Source organism: Malus sylvestris, chromosome 8 (genome assembly GCF_916048215.2).
Source record: "Malus sylvestris chromosome 8, drMalSylv7.2, whole genome shotgun sequence".
NCBI lineage: Eukaryota > Viridiplantae > Streptophyta > Magnoliopsida > Rosales > Rosaceae > Malus > Malus sylvestris.
Window position 1 is genome coordinate 25,425,933 of NC_062267.1, and position 24,950 is coordinate 25,450,882.

Genomic DNA, 24,950 nt, shown 5'->3' on the forward strand with positions numbered 1-24,950 from the left:
AGTTGTTATTCTCTTGTATTACATGGAATTTACTTACAGATTTGTCTGTCAGTACACCTACTGCGTCTTCTTGGTGCCACAATCTACTACAATTGCCAGGGTGGTTTGGAAATTGTGCACGCACGATTTCTCTGCCCATGTCTCGAAGTCGATAGTGCATCATGAGCTTGTTTTTCTCATTGACAGTTACAAGGCATAGTTGAAGGAGGACGCTAAGTCCAATTTCTGCAAAAAATCCACAACCGTCCAAGATCCTTGTGACATAGTTCTTGTCCATTCCTATGAAGAAACAAGATATATCAAGGAATATTTCCCTCTCGTCCTCATCACTTAGTGCATCAAAGCTTATTTTAAGCTTTTCTTGAATTTTGAAACAAGGAATTTTTTCCAACTTCTTCAATGTGCTTGTCCAATCTCTTATGCTTCTTTAAAAAGAAAAGAACCTAAAACTTCAAGAGCGAGCGGTAAACCTCCACAGTAATCAAGAACACTTCTTGTCAGTTCAACATATTCTTCATTAGGACAGCAATTTCTAAAAGCATGCCAACTAAAGAGCTCAAGAGCTTCTTCTTCCTTCATTTTTTGAGCTGATATATTATATTAACTCCAACTTGCTCTAGTAGGTGTCGATCTCTTGTTGTAATAAAAATTTTACTCCCTCCACCAAAGGAGTCCCGGTTTATAGCTAAAGCATTTAGTTGGTCCACATGATCTACATCGTCAATTATGACCAGTACCTCTCTGCTTCGAAGTTTTTCTTTTATCAGACTAATACCTCTATGAAAATCACCAACCTCCATCTTGGTTGGTTTGAAGATATCAGAAAGAAGCTTTTCTTGCAAATTCGTCATACCATTCGATTCCTTTGCAGTTTCCCTAACATTTGCAAGGAAACTTTTGTACACAAAGCAATGGTAGAACTTGTTATAGATGGCTTTTGCAACTGATGTTTTCCCCATTCCACCCATACCCCAAATTCCGACCATTTGAACATCGTACGATCCCCCGTCTAAGCTGTTAATCTCATTCACCCGAGAATCTATTCCAACTTGGTAGACGGCTGCATTTAAGTATGTGGTATCGAGTTGCTTAGTAATATCGTCAATAATTCTTCTGATAAACTGCGCCTCATGCCTGTCAATTAGATTTAGAAGCACAACTAAGACTCGCTATGCAGTGCACATTCTGGCTGTAAATTGCTTAGAGAAAAACAAAAAATAGTGGAATTTGCTAGCAACAACATAATGGAGGCAGTCAATCAATATAGATTGATTCGAAATCTGATTCAAATCCAATATAGCACCTATGGGTACATAAGAAATGTATTGAATCAACTCTTTTTAATGGATAGATCCGATCACAACTTCGAATATGGAATTCAAAGGGATCAAATAGGAAATGATACTATGAATCATAGAACTATAATGAAATATTCGATCATCCAACATTTATCAAATTTGAAAGAGTTAGAAGAAATGGTTCGGTTCTCTTAAGAGATCCATTAATCGGGAGGTGAATGATTTTATGAATCAAAATGATGGATACGGAATCAAATTTTATTTAAAGTTTTATTATATAGCGGTAAAAGAAGATTGATAAGTTAAGAATTATTACCCATTTGCAGTGTTTTTGAATCCCAACCGGACAAATTTGAAGCTTCCGTAAGAGCAGCTGTCCACCTCGCTACCTTATCGGTATCTTCATGGAAGCATTCTTCATGTTTCTGAAATGCTTGTGCAAAACTAGCACTAGTCTGTTTCCTGACATGTGAATACTGGCAAGACTATTTGTCCAAGTCTTCTCCTACAGTCCATGATCTCCACAAGCTGCTGAAGACACCAGCTTGAATCTGCATACCTCTTTGAGAAGACGACGACAGAAATCCTAGACCCTCGGATTGCCTGCTCCAGTTCTGCTGTTGTTTCTTCTTCCCCTCTTCTTAGCTGGTTGTCAATAAACACGTTGACTCCAGCCTCTTTCAGTGTCATGCAGAGGTGGCCTGTGAAGCCGTTCCATGTGTCTTCGCCTCTGAAGCTCAAGAACACGTCGTGCATCCAACGTTGATGCTTCATGTTGTGTCCTGGTACGCATTGTTATGAGAGAGAGCTGCAAAATCTCAATTGGCAGGCTCCTTAAGCAAGGAAGGAGGGTCAACTCATAGAAAAGTCAACCAATTGGAAATCCAAATCGCACACATGATGTATAATTCTGCTGTTTAATAGTTCAAACAAAAAACTTAGTTGTTCAATAATTATCCAAAATTATTCTTTTTTTTTATGTTTCACCACTGGAACACAATGTATGTATGATTGATTAAAGTAAGAACAATGACTTGCTGCTGAAAGAAGAGTTGGAGCTCCTGCTAAAAACCCAATTAAAAATCGACTAGTGTTAGAACAAGTGGGGTGATGTTGCCGGGAGGATCCTCCCCGGATCCTCATTATGGGAATCCTGGGGACTCTCGAATTGTGTCCGTTCATCGTATATCGTGCGGTCAGTTTTCATCAAATACTATTCATATTTAATTTAAAATAAAAATATTTAAAATGATTTGTAGCTGCATGATGTACAATGAACGGACATGATTTGAGGATTCCCATGATTCTTACAAAGAGGATCCGGTGACCATCCTCATTCATGATGTTGGTTCAAGTTTTAATTCTTTAATTTTTTTTTGGGCAGGTGTGCAATGGTGATTGGGCACTTGTTCAATTCATCAGGAGCTCATGCTCTTCTTTCAACAACCAATCATTCTTCTTAATGTCCAAAGAAGCATAAGAAATTTGAGTTCATTATACTAATATTAAGAGTAGAATACTTGGCGTAAAACTCAGCGTTGTGATGTTCCAAGATTCATAAGGCTTACCCCATTTAGTAGGATAATTAAGACTTTGTTTTTGTTGTTGTTCTTATTGTTGTATAATAAGATTAAGAGCACATCGATCCTAATGATGGGTCGATATTTTGGGATTAGTATTTATTTTGTTACAATTTACAACTGATAAATTCAAGTGGAGCGAGATAAAAACATAATCTCAAATGCAAAGGTAAATGCTCCTAATCATTTGTGTCTTGAAAAAATTGCAGCATATAAGATTAAAGAAGGCTTCCTATGCTACTACTTTAAGAGATGATGCCTTATCAACCCTTGTATAAAAAGGGAGGTGAATTTCGCTCTCAATTCTCCACTTGCACTCTTTTTTTTTTTTTTGGTTTTCCAAATCTACCATTGAAATGATTTATTTTCTTTTAGGGAAGTCATTATTCGCGCTCCATCTTTTTCCAATTGTTTCGTAAGGGAACCAGAGCAGGTTACCACAAAACAAAAGATCTTTCCAGAGAACTTTTATTCGGAACTATCATATGTCTATGGTTCAGACCTCTTACTCGAACAAGTAAGCAAGTAAACTACGTTTTGGAAGGAGGAAATATGATGAGAGGACCCAATCCATCAAACTACCTGAAATATTAGCAAACAAGGCCTTGCACTACTATTCTTGTTATGTTTCCAGTCTACCATTTTGACATTTTAATTTTCTTGAAGGTAGATGATTTCCACGCTAATTTTCTCCGTCCGTTGGACAAAGCAATGTGATTCTGTTTCAAACAATACCCAAAAAGCCTGAAAATCCAAAGGAACGTCAATTTTATTTTCGTTGGTGACAGTAGGATCATAAGTTTGCCCTTTCATCTACATTCAGAATGTAAAGGTTTCAGCATAAATAAAATTTGAAAATCAAGTCTGGTTAAGAACCCTAGATTTGTGGCCTTGACTGAACCACATAGATCACTCCATCTTTTACCACCCCTTCAATGTCCTGAGGATGACCGTAAATGCCTTCTACTATCTTTCCCGCCTCTGCAATTCTCGACAAGACTGAGACTTGGAAGGGTCTGTCAATAATCAACTGATCTCTCGAGTAATCCAATACAATCTTCTCCTCTTTATCCATGATCACACTGCAACAAGTTCACGGACACATTATACGGGAAAGAGCAAGGGGCAACAGAGATATAAACACACTAAGCGGTTTGGAATCGGTAATGGGTTCTATGTAGAACGCAAAAGATGAAATGGCCGAATTGGCGGTGACTCAATGGAACAGGCTGTTGAAAGGCAAACAGTAATGAATCTGTTTTAACAAAACCAGTTTTGATGAAACATTCATATGACAATGGGACTGTTGAACAGAACAGTGTCAACCTAGAACACTAGACTATATATGGATTTGACCATTCCATCTGCCCGATAAGCTAATGAGTAGTGACTGCCCGTTTCAATAACATGTAGATTGGATGGCTACAAAAGCAGCACCACACCAAACTTTCTACATCCTAGGGTTTTCTAGTCTTCAAAAATCTCAGTAAAATATCTAAAAAGTAGGTGAGTTTCTGATGGTTTCTCATCTGGTCGTAGAGTAAAGAAGATGAAAAAGGGTACTCTTTGTTGTACATCTTACTACAAAATTCAAGTTCAGCACAAACCTGTCATAAAGCCCAGCACCTGCATATCCTTCCAGGTCCTCGGCGTTTGAGTCTGATCTGAATATGATAGACTGCTTACTATATAATCCTATTGGCTTGCTTGGATAACCAGTAACCTGAAAGTCAGATTCATGTTCAAGATGTAAAGTTTCATAACAACTATCATTTACATAACTTCTCTCCTGTAAACTGGATAAAGTTAATAATTAATAAAACAGGCACAAAATTTTCATGTAATAAAGTTAAGAATTGGGCTTACAACAGGAGAATTTAGATTTGATTTTTTGGTAATGAAGCTCAAGGCACGTCCGGGATATGCACCCACCAAAGTCTCTCCCAAGCCCTTAACTATCTGTATTTGCATATAAATTGAATGAGGACAACATTTATATTGATTTTGATTTAGATTCCAGTTTATTCAACTCTGTGTGTGTGTGTGTGTGTGTGTGTGTGAGAGAGAGAGAGAGAGAGAGATTTGAAACTCATAGACAATGCATACCTCTGTATAAATCTCTGAGGTATCCCCTGATAGGGGATTCTTCGTGTGAATTACAAAAGCATAATCAGCGCAAATAATTTCTTGAATCAGTACAGCCATGCATATATTTTCATGATCTAAGTTAGCTTTCCTACAACTAAGAAATGCTCTTTCATTCCACTTTGAAGCCCAAACCTGTTGAGAATAAGCGAAACGAACACGTCTTTATATCAGCAATTGGCAATTTGAGATGGTTCACAAGTCACAGTAATCTGAAAGTTTTGCAGCATTTCTAAAAGGGAATTGTTATTGGCACCCCAAAATTCTCATTCTATACTCCAAATTTTCTATATTTAGAAAGAAAAATACACTTGTGAGGAGTGTAGAATGAGATTTGAAGCGCCAACAACACTTCCCTTCTAAAATACCTTCTCCTATATACTAAATACCTTGCTGTAACCCTAGTTATACAAATTGTATGAGCCTTTATAATTCTTTTAATGATAGTGATTGGAATTATAAAAAATGAAACCTCCCTATTTGGTTTTCAAAATTAGATCCTGCCCATGTTAATAGAAAGTACCACACTGTATTTTGCAAACGAAATGCCCCAAAACGAATGAGATAGACATCTAACATACAGACTTGAGACTTCCTACATCAATGCACTAAGATTTACATCTGCAAAAGATCAAATCACGTAAACTCGATGGACCAGCACAAAGCACATGATTGAAATTGATACCTTCTTTATTGCTTGCCAAGCACGATTCCACCTCTCGCCACCTTCATCACCAGGCCAAGGTATTCCTGAACTTTTCATTTTGCTCTTAAGCTCATGGATCTAGCAAAAGGTAAAATGAAAGTGTAAATAATTAGGTTGAAACATAAAAAAAAAAACATATATAAACACCTGTATAATCCACCCACTTCAAGAAAATAATAAAGGTTACAAGAGATCCAATACAAAGACAGAGGGGCTCTAGTGATATAGATGGTAGAACAATGTGATGATACCGTCTATTATCCGTGAAAACAAAGCAACAAGGTTGCAGCTCACTAATGACACAGTGCAAAGTGTGATGAAGGACCTTAAGAGAGCATCAAATTAGTTGCGGACTCATGGATCCAGAGGGTAATCAAGAAGCAAGGATAAAGATGCATAGATTCATCCAGACTAAAAAATAAACCCTACCTGGAGTAGCTGAGCAAACAGCCACTGAATACCCTAATTTGAATAAAATCCAAAGAAACCTAAGTTAAGAGTTTATAGCTTCTCTAAGAAGGGCCCAGCTAGGGTTGTTGTCCACTTTCTATGTTAAACCATATATCACTCTTCCATTTTTTTTTCTGTAATATTTGGGCATATTCTCTGAACCTTAAATTGAAGGACCAAGTGGAAAAAAGTTTAAAATAGACTAATAGTTAAGATTCATTCGAAGAAATGATATCTGGAAAACTTACAGTGTAGCTTTACATCTCTACAGTTATATTTCAATGTTAGTAACTTCCCTATGGACTTGACATGCAGCAGGCAGCAACATTTACCAGGCATCAGACCAGTTTGAAAACTAAACAATATGTAGGAATGCCAACTAAGTTATCAATACAAATCTAGAAGATAGTTGAGGTACCAATGAAATAGGAGCATTCATTTGTAGAATAGTGTCTCGTATTGCTTGAAGTTTTGAGAGGTCTCCGCTCTTTACACATTTGTAAAATGAGGAAATCTTATATGCTATATCCTGCAAAAGAGTGAAAAATTAACAGTTAATTTTGTTTTATTTTATTTTCCTTTTCATTTAACAAATGAAAAATATGAGATAAATTAAAACTGTGAACTTGAATGAAATTATGATTGAATGACGGGAACTTTAACGAAAAGCTCCTGGTACTGTTCACTTTAACGAAAAACCACATTTGTACACTAAAAAGTCAATCCTGGTACTATTCACTTTACCCTTTATTTTGTCCTTATCGTTAAAACTCAAAGTTTTCAAGCCCTTTTCATTAGTTTTCCAAATGATCGATGCAACCTTACAATGTTCAGATTTAGAAGGTAACAAGACCCATCTTCATTCCACATCCACACGAGAAATGTGAAAACTTGTTTCAGGGTCTCATTTTTTTCTTTCTTAAATAATCCCTATAATAACAATAACTGAAGCTCTTGCAAATATGGACATTTAAACTAGGCTCATCCTTCTTCCTCTATGTATGCACATGCACACGCACACACAAACACACGAGACAGTAAAAATACACAAGGCAAACAAATTAATGAGATCCCCCTACCCTTCAGTAGCTGCTGCACAAAATGGGCAAGGGGAACAAAGAAAAAGGAGTGCACAAGCTTAACAAAAAAATGTAAGCTTGATTAGATCTGAGGAGGAGAGGAGTTATCATGTTTTTCTCCCTTGTTCTTACTCAATACAGTTGTGGTGGAAATTGTTCAAGGAAGTTGGAGCTAGCTGGGTTATTCCAAAGGGTTGTTTCGAGATTCTAAGCACCAACTTGGAGGCTTTAGGAAAGGGGAGGAAAGCTAAAGCTATGTGGGGTTGGTTGGTGTTGGCAGTTTTTTGGAACATTTGATTGGAGTGTAATTGAAGAGTTTTTGAGGATTATAAGGGAGTGGGGGTAGAAGAACTATGGGTAGAGTAAGATACTGGGCAGCCCTTTGGGCATCAGTTTTGAAGAGTTCAGGGATTATTCTCTTTCTCATATAGTGAGGGATATGTTAGCAGCAGGAAAATGAATTTGGTTCAGCTTAAGTTACTTGTAAATAATAGCCCTACCTGAGATGTCATAGCTAGTTTTGCTAGATGGTGGATTTCTTATCCACTTTTTTGTAATTCTTGTTATTGTTTTAATAAGATTTTATCGTTTCTTCTAAAAAAAATAGATGGTAGTTTATAATGCAACATGCATTCACATTAAATTTATGACAATAGGCTCTCGCAACAAACTATGGGCAAGAAAAGCAGAAACCCACAAGGAATGTCTCTTGGGAAAACTCCCCATTTTGATAGACCTATTCCACTTAAGATTCAAAGAGGGACCTGAAGAGAGCATAATATGAGGTCAAGAATACTCAAAAACACCTTGACCACAACATTAGAATCAGCCCTTTTGTTTTCAGGTATGTGAGTAGTTGTGGTTATGATGCCTACTGTGTGATTGTGGTACATTATATAGACTTTAAGATGTAAATCATAATAGGTTTAGGAAATATCTTTCAATAAGGATAGGCAACCAATTATAAAAACAGCTTGATATCATAGACATGAATATGAAACCAAAGACACAATAAAAAATATATGTGATGACTAATGCTAGCCTATAAACATCTTCGTTTTTTCATTCGATTTGAATTAGTGAAGAAGTTGTGTGCTTTTAATATATCTTTTCCTGGTAAGAAGTTATGTGCTCTCAACTTCACCAAATTAAGCTAAAATGATGCCTATTGAACAGAAGAAAGAAGAATGTGACAGTGGACATTTTCGATAATGTCTGCAATCAGGATTAAGTGTTTAACAAATTGATCAGTTTTGAGAAAATACCTTATTAACATCTTCCAGTAGGACTTTCTCAAAGGCTCCAAATGGTATGGCTACTGACATTGGAATTTTAATCCATGTCGGCACCCTTTCTCTCAAAACTTTTATATTGAAAGATTTTGCACCAACCTATGCAATAGAAAATCATCAGATAACATGAATGCTTTATGCTTGTATTACCTATTCAAGATTCAACAGAAATAACTTGAAACGTCAAGTACAAAAGAAAACCAAAGAGATTAATTGGCCGAGGGGAAATATAAGAGAATAAAGAGATTAGTACAATACTTCGTTGCATTCTAATTTCTTGGACTACATTTAGAAAACAAATTAAAAGGTGATTAAATGTTAGTAGAATAGCTAATACTTTTGAAAGTATATGTTTCAAATTGTTATGATGCCACTGCAGTTTTTGTAATCTACATATAACTTGAAATGGCTTCTCCATGCGACACAAGCAATTAAGAACATATCATAATCTGTAAGATATTTATTAAACAGTCTATGCTAGAGCAACATGATGAACAAACAGAGAATTAGATAGAGAAAAAAGTTATTCCAAGGACATACCACCTCACTAGTGAACTCCTGAATTGAGACAGCATATTTACCACAGAAGGCCTTCTTTTTTAGCGTTAATCCTGGATGATTGGAGGACTGAGTAGCAAATGACTTGTAAGAAAGATTGGAGCTACTGATGTCACTGCAAGTAAAACAAAAAAGGGTGAATTTGCAAAGTAAAGAAGCACATAACAAAACAACCACTCCAGTGACCAACCTGATAATAATATTTGCTGACTTCACTTGTATTGATATTGGTTTGCCTTCCTTCAACTTGAGATCTCTGATAATATTCGGATCAAAGCATGTGGCAAAGCATACCTGCAGCATGCTCTACTCTAGTTAATAAATGTGTTGGTTTACACAAACTATGATATTGTTTTCATATCCTATCAAATGTATGCACTACAGTTTGGTTATTTGGGAATTGATAAATAAAGATGAAAGGTTATATGCCTTGTCATTTCTTGCTCTTATAGAGACATGAGATAAAACATCAGGTAAATCAGGTGTCAGAACAGCAACAACTCCATCTGGAATCTCCTCTTCTCCCGTTACTCTAGTTGCAATTAAAACGGTTGGCTTTTTATAGACTTTGTTCTGAATACTAATGAGCTCACTAACAGAATGTAAGAATCCTGACACTTCTACTGGGCTGATAACCTGCCAACTGCAAGGCACAACAAACGACAAGGAAGAGAATGACCAATATATCAAGGCAAGTTTTTAACGAAAAGTAATGGGAGCAGATTAAAGTGAACCTATGGCAATAAACTCAGACTCATAGACAGAATTTTACACTTGAGCATGGAGTAATCCTCAATTTAATCTTACCTGCCCAAGTTTGCAGCTTTTCTAAGAATGGGGTTAAAGCGATTAATGAGGGTAGACAGAATAGCTGCTGACCCAGCCCTTATTAACTCCTCAGAGAAAGTATCAATCTGGAAATCAGGAAAAAGAAATTAAATAAAAGTTCAGAGGTTGTCCACCAAGGATACCAAAGTCAAACACCAATATCATACCGGCGATTTCTGAACACCAAGCAAATTGCCGAGATATTTTGCACTGGGCTGGATCTTCTTCTGGTAACACTGAGACCTCTCAGCAAGTACTAATTGTAATCTATCAAGAATAGCCTTTGTTTGTAAAGCCCACTGACCATCATTGGGTTTGTACAATTCGCAGGTACGGTACCAGTCCTGTGACAAGAACAAAACACCAAGACGGAGAACCGAACTCCATTAACATCAAAACTAAAAAGAGGATGAAAGATCTAAATGATTGATTGCAAGAGGTGGGAAATACATGAGAGAAGCAAAACCACAAACTACAAGGTCCTCTTTTTGTCATTCTCTACATGAATCAACCAGAAAGAAAGTTGAAACTTAAATTCATGCTCAAAGAGAGATACCTTGGTACAGTAAATGAGGTCTTCATTGTCAACCGTTGACAGACATAAATTTTCGAGCACCAAGGAAATGAAGAACATAATCTCCTGTTTTTAGTTGCACGGAACAGAAGCATAAATATGTTTTGTTGCATAACTGTTATCTACATGATTATAATTTTCTGAGGTAAGCAGAGAGTATACATGAAACATAGTTTACCACTTACTGGTGGGTGTCCAGAGTTCAGATTTTTCAGTCCCCTCTCCATGGTTGTTCTGACAGCTGAATCCAAAGCAATATCAAGGAAGAGTATATCTTTCAATCTTCTGTGGTTGGTGATTAGAACAGGGCGTAGCTCAATTCGAGATTCTAGTAACTTCTGAAAACACAAATCCAAACTTCACAATGATATTCCAATATAAGACATCAAAATTTGAAAGTTTGTAATACAGAATGACCTCCATTAGTGGAACAATATCTTCATCACCAACGTGTGCTTTGACAAAGTTCAGGCATTCCTGTTATTTGATAGCAGTCACATAGGAAAACCAGTTGTATCACATTAAAAATTTCAATGCATAAGTTGACTTCAAATACAACAATTAAGTTACCTGCAACCTAGGTGACAAATCACAAACATAATTAACTCCAACCATGCTTGAGAAATTACGACTCTGAAGATCAAAACAGAAAAGGCACATCACTTACTAGAAAATAGAACAAACATTTAATAGCGATGAAAGGGATGTTCAATAATCAGTGATCTTACCTCATTTGAGGGAACCAAAACTTCAATAGCTGATTCAAGGTCAGCACCTGAATGCACAGCCTGTGGGCATGATGATAATAGGAATAAGAAGTGGAAAACACATAAGCATTCTCCTATGGTTAATATGTTAGAGGAATGAAATATAAAAGCAACTAAAAGCTAAGAAAAAACTTCAGGTGCAGTTAATTTGAAGAGCGCCAACATTATAAGGAGCTATCCGTTGCATTCCATCATAAAACAAAATGCCATGAAAGTCAATAATCAAGGAGACTGTAATCAAACATATTAGTTTTTCATTTCATCTATCTGCTCTACTTTCTTTCATTTTGAGACTAAATTTTGGGAAGCCCACTTGGCAAACTTGTACTGCAACATACGACATCCTGGGTCAGCCTTATACCAAAGCCTTGAGATCACCATTTAAGTAAAACTTTACTTATAAAGTACAATTTATTATAGAAGGTTCATGAATTCACATCTTTAAGAATAGGCATTTCAGTTTACTAAGAAGGAAACCCTTTTCTCAGTATATGTGCACTTTCCCTATATGTGTAGCACACAATAGACCAGCACCTAACATGCATATTGGATGATAAACTTCCATCTAATCCCTACTTAGTATTAACAAATGTCAACCGAAACTCAGCTGGACGCCATCGGTAAAATATGATTGCTCCTGTTTAGATTGCATTCTTACCTTTAATGTCTTCAAGTATGCTGTGAGGTCACGGATGAGTCCCTCCTTAGTATCAGCCCTGAAATGCGGCTCTGACACAATTGGGCGGTCATAACTTGCAAGTTTCTCTTTTGTGAGACCATTGGCATTTAATGTTCTCCAATAAACATCAACTCTAAAACTAGACTTGATGAAATTTAAGAGCGCCTGTTACAAAACGGGAAGAATATATATGTGAAAGCGAAGAACATTTGAGCTTTTTTCAGTTACATAAAACACAACATGCCACACCAGTTGAACCAATATCCAATAACCTAAAACCATGTTGATGCCCAATCAGCTCTGGGTATGATACTGCACTAACGAAAACAAAAAATCGATAAATTACCATACCTCACAAATTATCACATCATCTGGGCTACTATTATTGTGCAACTTTTGGTGCCATTCCTCCATCATGCCACCCTTACAGTCATTATTTCTCTGATGGTGGAAAATGTGCACATTATACTCAGAGGTGATGCAATATGAACTATATAATATATACACACATTTATATGCACCAAATAAATTTTAAATACCTGAATCACAAGTATTTCATCTCTAATTCTCTGTCCAACATCTCCCTGACCTCCACGACCAACATGTGTCATTAGTAATCTCACAATTTCCCAATCATTAGGCTGGTTTAAATATTTTCTTTGTAGCAGATTGGTAAACCTATCCTGAGCTTCACTAATTTCACTGCAGATATATTGCAAATAAGTCAGTGCATGTCTCTGGTTGAAGATGTGTGTCATACTCGCATGGTCATTCAAATGCTTGGCCTAATCACATAAGAAACAAAAGTCTCTACAGTGCAAACAAGGAATAACAAGGCAGGACAGAAGGGGGCAACTAAAAACACAATTAAAAAGCTGTATGTCAATGAAATGTCCCAATTATAAGAGGAAAACGGAAACCATATAGAGAAGGCTTTGTCAGGTCCCTTCTTAGTACAATAAGTGCAGATGGATCATTCATACTGATGGAAACGGATGCAATAAGTATTCAAATAACCAGAAGCTTAAAATGCGAACTGTGGGCCAGAAAGTCCTTTATAACTACTGCGTAGAGAAAATAAAAATAATTTGACATAGGACGATAACAAAAACCCATGTGGAGTCACTTTTCATCAGGAAAATAATTTATTAAAGCTACAGTATGGAAATTACCGAGGTTTCACATTGTAGTTCTTGTTCCATGTTAGATGCCTGCATGACATGAACCTCAACCATACCAATATACCAACAAGCCCGAACTCCCCTTCACTTTTGCAGCGTTCTGTGAGTTCCGTTGCAATGTTGAATCTGTGACAAATCAGTATAGTTTTGATGAAAGAATGAAGCTGAAGACAATTTTCCTATCTTATAAGCAACTTCACATTATAATCATATTAAGCAATTCTTATGCCCATCTAGGTGACCATAAAAAGAAACTAGTAACTGGCCCAATGGTAATGTGCATCAAGGTTTCTCCATGCACCATGCATATTAGTTATAAATTAATTGATTATATATACCATATCTTGGCATTACCTGTGCATCAACGATCTCTCGGCCTCCTTCTCTCTTCGAGATATTTCATCAAGTAACCATTTGCAGATTCCATCACCATTCCCTCTAGCCTGCATACAAGGTGTAGTATTAGTCAACCATAGTCACAACACTAGTCTGAAAACTGCGTGGTGCATTATAAATGACTCGCTGAAAATTATATTTTTTATTTTTTTGGTCAACAATGAAATTTGTGCAGCCGTCACTTGGAACAAAATTTCTAATGAAAACTAATAACACAAAGGGCGAGGATTGGAACTTCAAATGTCTCCTTACCAGCTAGGCTATGTCTCATTCATATTGCAAGATAAATAATCACATGACAGCATTAGTACAAAAACAGGGGACAAAAAGAAAACAAAAACCCTAGCTTAAAAATTCTCAAAAAAATGAAAATAAAAAGTGATTCAGTTTAAAGAAAGAATGCTAAGCTCCATTGAAACAGGGACAGAGCTTATATGGCTATAATAATCATCTGGACTCTGGACAAGACAGGCATATACACAAGATTGTTTGAAACTAGGAGGTTCATCAATAAGGCATAATCCGCAAATGCTATCCCAGGGAATTGCAGCTCATGTCTAAATCATATAAATATGAAAATTTTAAGCAGCTAAATTGGTATGAGTATATATTTTAATTCATGCACGCTAGCAACCAATGCCACTATGGGAGACAACTATTATATTATTATTCATTTAGTTAATTGGCAAGGGCTCATAAAAGGAGTCCTAATTCTCAGTACAAATCACATTTGATTACCTTTGCAGTAGAAGTCACTGGTGTCACGCGACTCACGCCTACAAAGAAGTTTGCTCCATTGTTCTTTATCCAAGAAGACCCAGCAGACCATATCACAAATTGGATACCCACCAAATTGCTTTGCTGAAGATTAATATCTACAATCTTTATTTTTATGGTTGAAGGTAGTTTGGTTAAAAAATGTTTTAGTTGAAAACAAAAAGAAAGTCAAAATCTAAATCACAGAATACACCCTTTGTTGATTTGAATACCTGAAAGGAACCCTTTCCAGTTGATATTTCTGTAAAATAAGTCTGACATGCTCCAGGAACTAAATTTGATTTTTTAGGCAATATCTCTGGTGGAGGAGCCTGCAAGACGTGACAAAAGCTGGACATAAGGTGAAGTACCATTCATACCTGGCAAACATATAAAAGTTTAATTATCTAGTAAATTGCATCTTACTAAGTCTTGCATCTTACTAAGTCTGAAACATAAACTCACCAACCAATCCCCAGGGGAACATTTGGAAACACCCCAGTGAAGAACTGTATCACCTCTCATATTTGTAGCAACCAATATGTGAAAGTCACCCCTATCCATTTTTGAAAGGACCTACAACCCACCAAAGATAGAATGAAAGTCAAAAAGAAGTTTTTATTCTTTTCTTTTCACTTCTCTAAAGTATTCCTCATGAATTTCACCACTTAAATCCTCCATGTATCTGGGGTTCACACGGGATCCACATGGTCTTACTTTGCTGGTATTGGACATGCAAGGACTAGAATCATAGTGGACTGAAATATTTGACCAGATAACGTCGATGGAAATCAAACGGTCCATAATCAAATAACTTGATATTGATAAGTGCCAATCATATCAAAATTTCTCAGAAAATCAGACTGAGCTAATTGAATTGTAATCATACAATCTGATGTATTTCGTTTACTGTTCTACTTCAATGCTAAGCATGGCAAAAGGTTATGGAACTTACATTACAGAATGATTCTAGTTGATACAAATTAAGGGTTGAAATAGAAGAAAACTAACCACTATGTCATAGTTGCCAATTTGATAAGTTATCCGTGAGACCACATTGTCTCCTCCCATAGATTTTTCTACAAGATCCATGAGAGCTGAATTTGGCATACTAGCGTTTTTGGCAGGTGCTGTTGAATGCTTTTGCAACCACTGCTCAACATTATGTTTCCTTTTGTACGAGTATGGCATCCCACTCCTCAGTTTCTCTCCATTATCAACCATTCTTCTAGGACTGGAGGTTGAAAAACTATGCTGCAACTCATTAAAGGATATTCCTTTTGATATCTGACTTTGTAGCCCTATTAAAGTATCCTTGTAATCTTCCTACATGAGAAATCCAAAGTAACAATATGACTAAAGTTTCTAAAGAAGGAAAAAATGAGATCCCTATTGAGAATACAACAGAAAGGTATACCTTCAGCGACTTCCATACTAAAGCACATGTACAACACACATAGGTACAACAGAATGGGAGTCTATCAATTCAAAAATGGACATAGAGAATGTCATAGTATAGAGTCATAGACCGAATCATTATAATTTAAGTTCACAAGGCAAGAACTTGCCGATGAAAGAAATGTATAACCTTTTCTTGTTGTGGCGAGCTCATGGGCCTGCCCTTGCTTTTCTGTTCAATCAGCTCTTTTGGTATTGGGGGACTTAAAGTACTTGGATCAGTCTCAGGGATTTCTATACGGAAGTTCCCGTGATTCATTTTCAACCTACCAAACACATATAAACATTTCCTTAGCATCTAGGCATGAGTTTGGCTAGATGAAGCAAGTAACCAAGCGCAACAGGAGAAAGAAACCAAACCATCTCTCGCGACTGCCATCTTTAAGTACAAATTCAATAGCATGTACGTTGGGGTCCCGCAACTCGATGGTTAACAAATACAATTCTCCTTTCTGCAACTTAACATGAGAACTAAATGTAAGAAAACTACATAGTCTTGCACACAAACACACATATAGGGTACAACCCATCAACAACAGTTTAAAACTGGAAACTTTTAGCATCATTTTCCATTAGATAAAATTCTTTATCCGCGCAAATAACAACATTTACCAAACAAGACAGTCCTGACATATACAGACAACAATTCAAACAACAAGGGTCAATTCATAAACTGTACAACAAAAATATTATGGACAGGTATAGATGAAATCTATATAGATACTGAATTGATTTGAAATTTGACCGCGAGACTGCGAGCATGAATACAAACATTAAATTCAAGTTTAATCCTATATAGCAGGTGGTGTAGAACTTTCTACATATTGTAGACATGTATATACAGTCACAAAGATAGAAAAATGAGGTTTTTAAGACCTTGGTGAATTGTGTCTGCAATGCGCCTTGCTTGTAAGCTTGTGAACCCGAAGACTGATCAGCGGGAACGAACCAGTTCCTGTATATGATTACCAAAATTGCATATTCCACACATACACACGCAGATATATCAACATTAAAAAAAAGGGGGGGTGGCGGTAAATTTACTTATTTCCACGGAGAATGCAACCCCAGTGAAGAACCCAAGTTCTGGGGCAGTTGCTGAGCTGAAATTCAAGTCTTGCATTGCGCCCCTTCGAAGAACCCGAGACATTAATCTACCATAAAAAGCGCCAAGATATCAGAAAAGAGTAATTAATTATTAGTTAATTGGGTTTAATTAATTACCTGAAGTTGCATGCGGTCAATGAGATCAAACTGGTGGAGACGAGGAGGAGGAGGAGCAGGCGCCTGTGATGAGCCGGAAGGGTGGTTACCGGCGGCGGCCATGGCGGCGGCTCAGGTTGAAGCAATGAGAGCCTTAAAAAATCCGCGAAATTACGGAGATTTTTGTGTGGGTTTTGAATTTTGGAGAATAATATTAATAAAAGAAGAAAAGGTGGGAGAGAACTTAGAATTGGATGCTTAAGTATCGTGGAATTTGACAGAGGGACACGGAAAACGATCCGTGATTCCGACTTCCCACTCCGTGGATTCTGAAATCCTCATCTTTTAGCGATTCAATTTCGAGCAGAGAAAAAAGAGAGAGAGAGAGAGAGAGAGAGAGAGAGAGAGAGGGAGGGAGGGAGGAAGGGAGGAAGGGATGGGGAGGAATGGCGCGCTGCAACGGTGCTATTGCTTTATATCTTCTCAAACGAATTAAAATAATAATAATGCATTTATGGTGAAATTTGGATTGATTCCGGTTCTAATCGGGTTCGATCGGGTAATTTTTAATTGAAAACAGCCCAACAGAATTCGACATCCGAATTAAACACAAGTGGTAGATTACTATAGTAGTTATGATCTTTCTTTCAATTCACTGCGTCCCGAACACAAGCGCACGTATTCCTTTTGATTTCGCATCGTTAAACTATTTTGCATAAAATTTGTGTCTTTATTAGAAGTTTGCAGCTCTAGTGGTCAAGAACGTTTTATCTCTGTATTGGATATCTTTTTTAGACCTTATTTTGAATGACAATATGTGGCTCGTTTAAGAAGTATTTTTAAATAACTGAAAGTGCTTTTAGGAAGCGATTCCTTTAAGAAGCACTAGTTATGTGCTTCTTGCATGACGTGTTTTAAGTGCTATTTTTAAATTAACTTACATTTTACTAAATATTGGTTCCAAAACATTTATCTAAAAAAACTTTCAGTTATTTAAAAATACTTCTCAAACAAGCCAATAATATACAATAAACTAGCCTTTTGACGTACCGACTTCAATGGAACCGAATATTGATAAAGACTGGTAGCCCTCACAAATGATATGCATATGAGAAAATCGGTAGTGATAGTGGTCTAGTAATTGCAAAGGAATAAATTCCCAATGAAGGTATATTTCTTTACGAGGGTTTGTTGAGTTCTTCCAGCTCATGATGAGTTGTCTTAAAGCTATTAGAAATTATAATTTTAGAAGAATAAATAATGGTTGTGTGCGACTGAAAAGAAAAGAGATAACCAACATATTTCTTATTCTTCTTCTTTCAAGTTTTTCGTCAAATCTTAATTCTAGAAATTATGGCAAAATATTCGTTGTATTTGACAGAGGGACACGGAAAACGATCCGTGATTCCGACTTCCCACTCCGTTGATTCTGAAATCCTCATCTTTTAGCGATTCAAATTCGAGCAGGGAAAAGGAGAGAGAGGGAAGGAGGAGGGGGAGGAATGGCGCGCTGCAGTCCTATCGCTTTATATCTTCTCCGTTTTATAGACGTCAAATAAGTCCATGCCTCATCTGCTCCTTTGTGCAGGTAATATGATTTGTTCCAAAAAAAATAATAATGCATTTCTGGTGAAAATTGGATTGATTCTGGTTCTAATCGGGTTCGATCGGGTAATTTTTAACTGAAAACAGCCCAACAGAATTCAACATCCGAATTAAACACAAGTGGTAGATTACGATAGTAGTTATGACCTTTTTTTAATTCACTGCGTCCCGAACACAAGCATCCGTATTCTTTTTTATTTCGCATCGTTAAACTATTTTGTATAAAACTTGTGTCTTTATTAGAAGTTTGCAGCTCTAGTGGTCAAGAACGTTTTATCTTTGTATTGGATATCTTTTTGAGACCTTATTTTGAATGCCAATATGTGGCTCGTTTAGGAAGTGTTTTTAAATAAATGAAAGTACTTTTAGAAAGTGATTCCTCCAAGAAGCACTAGTTATGTGCTTCTTGCATGAAGTACCTTAAGTGGTTTTCTAAGATTAACTTGCATTTTACTAAGGGAGTTTTAACAAAAAGTCCACGGTACTGTTCACTTTAACGAAAAACCATATTTTTACACTAAAAAGTCAATCCTAGTACTATTCACTTTACCTTTTATTTTGTCTTTATCGTTAAAACTCAAAATTTTCAAGCTCTTTTCATTAGTTTTCCTTTTTACTAAAAATTAGTTCCAAAACATTTATCTAAAAAAACTTTCAGTTATTTAAAATTACTTCTCAAAGGAATCAATAATATACAATAAACTAGCCTTTTGACGTACCGACTTCGGTTCCGAATATTGATAAAGACTGGTAGCCCTCACAAATGATATGCATATGAGAAAATCGGTAGTGATAGTGGTCCTAGTAATTGCAAAGGAATAAATTCCAAATGGAGGTATATTATTACGAGGGTTTGTTGAGTTATTCAGCTCATGATGAGTTCTCTTAAGGTTATTAGGAATTATAGTTTTAGAGGAATAGATAGTGGGCCTAACGTGTGCGACTGAAAAGAAAAGAGATAAACAGTGTATTTTTTGTTCTTCTTTCAGATTTTTTGTCATTATGGCAAAATCATTTGTTGTACTCATTATTGATATAGTGAAAGATTATAATTACTGCCCTGTGAACCATGTTAATTCCCGGTGTTGATTTGTAATGGTTATTTGTTTTCGATTTCTGAAATTTGTTCTATTTTTCCTAAACACGATATTCACAACAGGGTTGACAAAACATGCTGCCTAAAATAATACTACCTTCTTTTTAGGAACCCTTCTCATAAATAATAGTACTTGCGTGAATATGTCCATAACAATACAAGCATCAAACTCTTCGATCTCCGGCGAGTTTCATCTTCTCAAAACAACAATAGAACTTGGAACGAAGATATATGAGCAAGCACACAACATCCTCAGTGTAACCATAAATAAGGATAGTTGTCAAAATGGAGGGCTTTTACAATTTATGTTCAATCTCCTATAGGTTCCAGTTCCTGCAGATAACCGGATTAACCGCTACATTTTCCTCACCCTCCATAGCAACAGATTACTAAATTCTTATTTAACGTTACCACCGTCAGTTTGGCATCTCATTGTGTCAGCAGCTTTGAGTCACATGCCACTATTTTAACACGGCCAACGTTTTCCTGGCTATCCTCGTTCTTGAACAAAGCATCCTGTAAGATGAAGGTCCAAACGTTGTCGCAGAATCTATAGGTGTGCAAATGTCCCTGTGGAGGAAACAAACTTCGTCAGAAATAGTTTGGATTTCACACTCGTATCTGTAACCTGTATTTATTTTGTGCAATGCGGTAGAAATATGAGATACAAACAAGAATTGCAGTACGCGGGCAGGAAAGAAGAACAGCAGAATGGCAATCAAATCAAGAAGGAAATATGTCACACAACCAGTTGATAGCAGACTGCAATTTCCATCAAATCAAGAAGGAATCATGTCTCCAAAGGCCAAAAGCATACAAAAACGACTATCAATACTTACAGAAATAATTTTGGCATATCAAACCCATTAACCATAATGCCATGTCCTAATATAGTATTGGATCTAAGTAAAAATAAAAAAATATGTGGCACACTACCTAATACTAGATAAAGGACTTACACCCGTATCAGAATCTACCACTTTAAAAAGTATCCAAGAGAGAATCACTTTAAAAAGTATCCAAGATATATTATGACAAGGTAGTATCTATAAAAGATTATAAATCAATAAGTTAGTATTGTTTAGTATTAAATGAACTGCTGACCCACATAACCCCTTGGCAGGCAAAGAAGTTGCCGAACTACTGCTATTATCATACTAAGGACCAATCCCTATGTGCGGACAAGCTCCCCAAGTGTAGGAACTTGCCAATTGTCCAAATGACATTTGTTCTAACTGCCATTAATAAATTGGTTTCTATACCATCAATGTCAAGCTTTTGTAGCATAATACATGGAGCAGTGACTGTTGACACAATTACTCAAGCAAAATACGAAGTTGGTGTTCTAGAACACATTTTGGCCTTTATACTACTAATTTAAAGCTTGTGTAGCCAAGCTAGATCAGTTATTGTTGACCCAATACTTTCGAAACAGAACCTTATTTTTTATTGCAAATCAAACACTTGAGATTTGAAGACTCCCATAAACCCAACACAGACACATGCCTTCAAGCAGCACATTCATTTAATACACTAGATTTGTTCGAATATAAATTACATATCAGTAAAAAAAAAAAAATTGGTGGCATGTTAATTTATTAAGTAAATGGAACCATAATCCAATGCTAGATTTAATAGTATGCATGCATGAAACATTCACTATAAGACTATAGCTCAGGGGATCTACAAACACACGAAAGCGTCAATTGTTTACATGACTCAATCTTGAAATAGGCCTCACGAGTACATATGCGCCTTGGGCCCACCATTACACTTACTGTTTCTTAAGTTAATGGAAGCAAGTCAAACAAGAGAAACAATAAAGGACAAATACAAACAACCATTAGTGTTCTTTTATGTTTGTTTTTTGACTTCATAGATATTCATTTGTTTATTCATCATCTATTATCTAGAGGGGAAAAAAAGATCACACTGGACTTGTAAATACAAACAAAATAAATAAAGCACCCCTTGTTGAATGAACATACAACCAGTGGCGATAGCGAGACTTGAGATATAGTTTAAGGACCTCCTAAAAATAGTCCCAAATAATCTAGAATCTCCCTAAATTTATTTCTTGTCAGGTTCCTATTGTCTTAAACAATTATTAAGATGTTTTGAAATTCAGATGTAAACTTTGTATTAAACCATCAGCTTTTTATGCCTAAGATCTGAATGGTCATAAAGTAAGCCAATCCTATTTTCATGAGAAACATTAAAGAGAAATGCTAAGGGGACTCTCAAAAGTGGGGCTCTCCATGGAATGTCTACCACCTCATGTTTTTGGAACAATGTTTTATAATGTTGGCACGGGTATTAACGAACGAAGAAATTTCGAACAAAAGGAACACTGTGAGGTGCAGAGAGTCCATGGAGAGTCCCCACTTTGACAAAGTCTCCTTAGCATTTCTCAACACTCAAATACTATTGAGGATGAGAAAGAAAACAGAGAAAAAGACAAACGAAGTTTCCCTTCATTTGTTCATCAATGCCCGATAAACAATGCAGAAAGTAATATCACAAATATTACAACTCATCCATAATTCCCATCTAATCAAGATGAGTCAAACTAAAAGGCAGACCTAAGATTTCTCAAAATCTGATGCCCATAAGCATGCCCCAGTCTGCCCAACTGATTCGTAACACATGGCAATAAACATGCCAAAACTTCACCCAATTGATTCATTACGTGATATCCTTACCTTGTAGAAGAAGCCCCGAAAAACACTGAAAATGTAAAAGAAAAGAGAAAAGGCAATGCCTCTCATGATTATTTTGTTGTGTAGACCACAGGCGTAAAAGATGTAACAAGGAGAGATGCCAAAGCATACAATTATATAACTAGTCAAGATTTTTCCTGAAAGGAGGGTGTCATACAGAATGATACAAACAAGCACAGGGAAAACTAAGGCCAAAAATATAGCCACAGCAGCATCAGTCCTGCATCATATTCTTATAATTTCGCATCAACAATAAAATGAGACGTTTAACACACCAAAGGCACCGGAGAAGAGATAAAATTTTGAACAACGCAGATAAACACCAAAGGTTCTCATGCTTATCTCAAAAGACACGGATCATTTCAAAGTCAATGTCAACTCTCTATTTCCCCTTTTAAACAGCAACTAATACTCACGGTGGTTGACCCATTTTAGTGTTGGGCCAAAAAAAAAAAAAAAAAAAAACCAAAGCTTTTTCTCCACCAAATGCATTTAGTAAAACACCTGCGGGCTGCAGTAGGCACACCGTGTTTCGTTACAGACTCTAATTTGCAAAAACTTCAACTTTAATAGTAACAAACCAGCAAAAGATACACTTTAATAACACGAACAAGTATGATAGAAAGAAATGGGACGACATAATCACCCGAAGATTCAGTTCAGTACTACATAAGCCTAACTGTTCTAAGGCAAATTCACTCAAAAACATAATCATTGCCACTCGGCTTTCGCAACACCCACGTTTAGAGTATCAAAGATCTAAACAAGCAAAACAAAGCCCCTCCATTTAGAGACAAAGCCCACAACTTGGCCTGAAGCAAAACCCAGAAATACAAAAAGTTAAAGGAAGAAAAATACCTTGATAGTGACCTTGCTCTTCACTTGGGTTTCAAGGGCTTCAGTCATCGACTATCCACAACCCACAAACCCATCAAGAAGGTATAAAAAATAATTAAACAAACAAAATACATCAAATTCTAAATAAACAGAAAATCAAAAGATAATATTAATACCTTGTCGAACTGAGTGAGAACTTGAATAGCGAGGTCGGGACTGAGAGTCCCGCTCTGAACCATCTCGTCCAGAGTCTCCGTCAAACACATTCCGATTGTCGACCTCCTGTACAGCTCAAACGTCGCCATCTACTCGATCTGCAGCATCAACATATGCACAAACAAAACCAAATCTCAGAGCCGCGGAATTCAATTCCCTGGAAAACAATTACGAGACCAAGTGTGTGAATTCGTGAGAGGAGTTGAAATCGAGAGAGGAATTGGAGTTACAGGGATTGGGGGCGACGCTGTGGAAGAGTTTATCGGGTTTGCGCTGTGGAGTTTCTTCGCCCTCTCGCTCTCTCTCTGTGAACGTTGATTCTTCGCGAGGCGCAGAAATTTGGGGCTTTTTATACCTAGCTGTCGAAGCTGCCCGGTATATATAGTCGCGAGGGATTGGGGTGGATGCAATGACCATTATACCCCTCAAGTCAGAGTTTATTTCTTCAAAAAAACTTAAATACCGGTATCTAGTTAATTTTTTGATTAAAAATATAATAACTTTAACGAACAACTCTCGCTAGTATTTACTTTAACGAAAAATCATATTTTGACAGTAAAAAGTCAATCCTAGTACTATTCATTTTACCCTTTATTTTATCATTATCGTTAAAACTCAAAGTTTTCAAACACTTTTTATTAGTTTTCGATAAAAATATTGAAGCTCGTAGATGACGAGTTCTTACATGATTGAGTTTACTATTTATACTTGAGTTTATGTTTAATAGAATTAGAAACTGTTCATATGTAATGTATGTGTTGAGTAAGTTCTTATAGAGATAAATGATTGAGAGAAATTGAGATTAAGATAACTTACGGAGTTGCAAGTGTAAGATCGAAAGATTTAATATAGCGAGATCAGTACGAGGTCATACCCAGAATGATTGATTATCCTTACTTGTCAATTACCTTCTTTAACTGCCAAACTCTAAACACTAACTAGAATAAACAAATAACAGACTGAAAACGAGATCCTAAAGTAGGCTTGAAGAAAAAATTTAAAATAGCGAATAAAGTAATAAAAAAACAAAGTTCATTGCAATGACGAAATACTGTAGAGTTTTGGAAATCAGTTTTTGAGATTGGGAAACGACTTCACCATAACAATCCAATTCTGAAAGTTCTAGGATGGTATCAATCTAAACCTAGGGGGTGAAAGGTTCAAACTTATAGTCTTTTCCAAAATGTATTATGCAAACTAAATCCTACACAATATAATTAACAAAAATATAAATAAAAAAGACAAAACCCTACTAGAAAAATCATCGGGCTCCCAAGTTAGAATAAACACTAAGATAAATGAATCATGGAAGGACTTACAAAACTCATCTTACTATACACTCAACTAGAAGACAGTTTTGTCTCTGTCTTTCCTGCTCGATCTCTCTTCAGTTGAATGGAAGTGGCATGACACTAACGCGGTCGTCATACACCTTCTCCTCAATCACTAACTCTGTCATTAAGCATAAAGTTTAAATTTGAAAGCTTAAATGACACTTTGATTTCTTTTTTTTTTTTTTTTGTTCA

General features: G+C 36.3%; 2 protein-coding genes and 1 pseudogene across 5 annotated transcripts; all 3 read right to left on the reverse strand.

Annotated features, from left to right (window-relative positions):
• Window positions 1–2,276, reverse strand: part of LOC126632441 (disease resistance protein RUN1-like) — a 30,179-nt pseudogene extending 27,903 nt beyond the window's left edge.
• Window positions 2,277–3,623: 1,347 nt separating this feature from the next.
• LOC126632436 (alpha-glucan water dikinase 2) lies at window positions 3,624–17,399 on the reverse strand. Of its 4 annotated transcripts, none has more exons than XM_050302851.1 (31): window positions 16,972–17,399; window positions 16,792–16,901; window positions 16,624–16,702; window positions 16,108–16,199; window positions 15,878–16,013; window positions 15,301–15,615; window positions 14,755–14,865; window positions 14,523–14,621; window positions 14,272–14,415; window positions 13,492–13,580; window positions 13,129–13,263; window positions 12,496–12,658; window positions 12,308–12,397; window positions 11,936–12,121; window positions 11,239–11,298; window positions 11,081–11,143; window positions 10,928–10,987; window positions 10,696–10,848; window positions 10,493–10,576; window positions 10,104–10,280; window positions 9,916–10,022; window positions 9,538–9,751; window positions 9,299–9,402; window positions 9,091–9,223; window positions 8,524–8,649; window positions 6,598–6,708; window positions 5,709–5,807; window positions 4,985–5,158; window positions 4,745–4,837; window positions 4,486–4,601; window positions 3,624–3,960 (listed from the first exon to the last, which is right to left on the reverse strand). In XM_050302851.1, exons 1-31 carry the CDS (start codon window positions 17,071–17,073, stop codon window positions 3,756–3,758), a joined length of 3,930 nt encoding a protein of 1,309 aa, XP_050158808.1. In that variant the 5' UTR covers window positions 17,074–17,399; the 3' UTR covers window positions 3,624–3,755. The 4 variants fall into 4 exon arrangements, with proteins under 4 accessions (XP_050158808.1, XP_050158809.1, XP_050158807.1 ...); XM_050302852.1 differs by having other exon boundaries at window positions 14,272–14,394; window positions 16,108–16,205; XM_050302850.1 differs by having other exon boundaries at window positions 16,108–16,205.
• Window positions 17,400–19,749: 2,350 nt separating this feature from the next.
• On the reverse strand, window positions 19,750–23,783 carry LOC126632445 (transcription initiation factor IIA subunit 2). Its single transcript, XM_050302869.1, has 4 exons — window positions 23,655–23,783; window positions 23,385–23,522; window positions 23,230–23,280; window positions 19,750–20,221 (listed from the first exon to the last, which is right to left on the reverse strand). The coding sequence occupies exons 2-4, from the start codon at window positions 23,511–23,513 to the stop codon at window positions 20,081–20,083; spliced, it is 321 nt and encodes a 106-aa protein (XP_050158826.1). The 5' UTR covers window positions 23,514–23,522; window positions 23,655–23,783; the 3' UTR covers window positions 19,750–20,080.
• Between the last annotated feature and the right edge of the window lie 1,167 nt (window positions 23,784–24,950).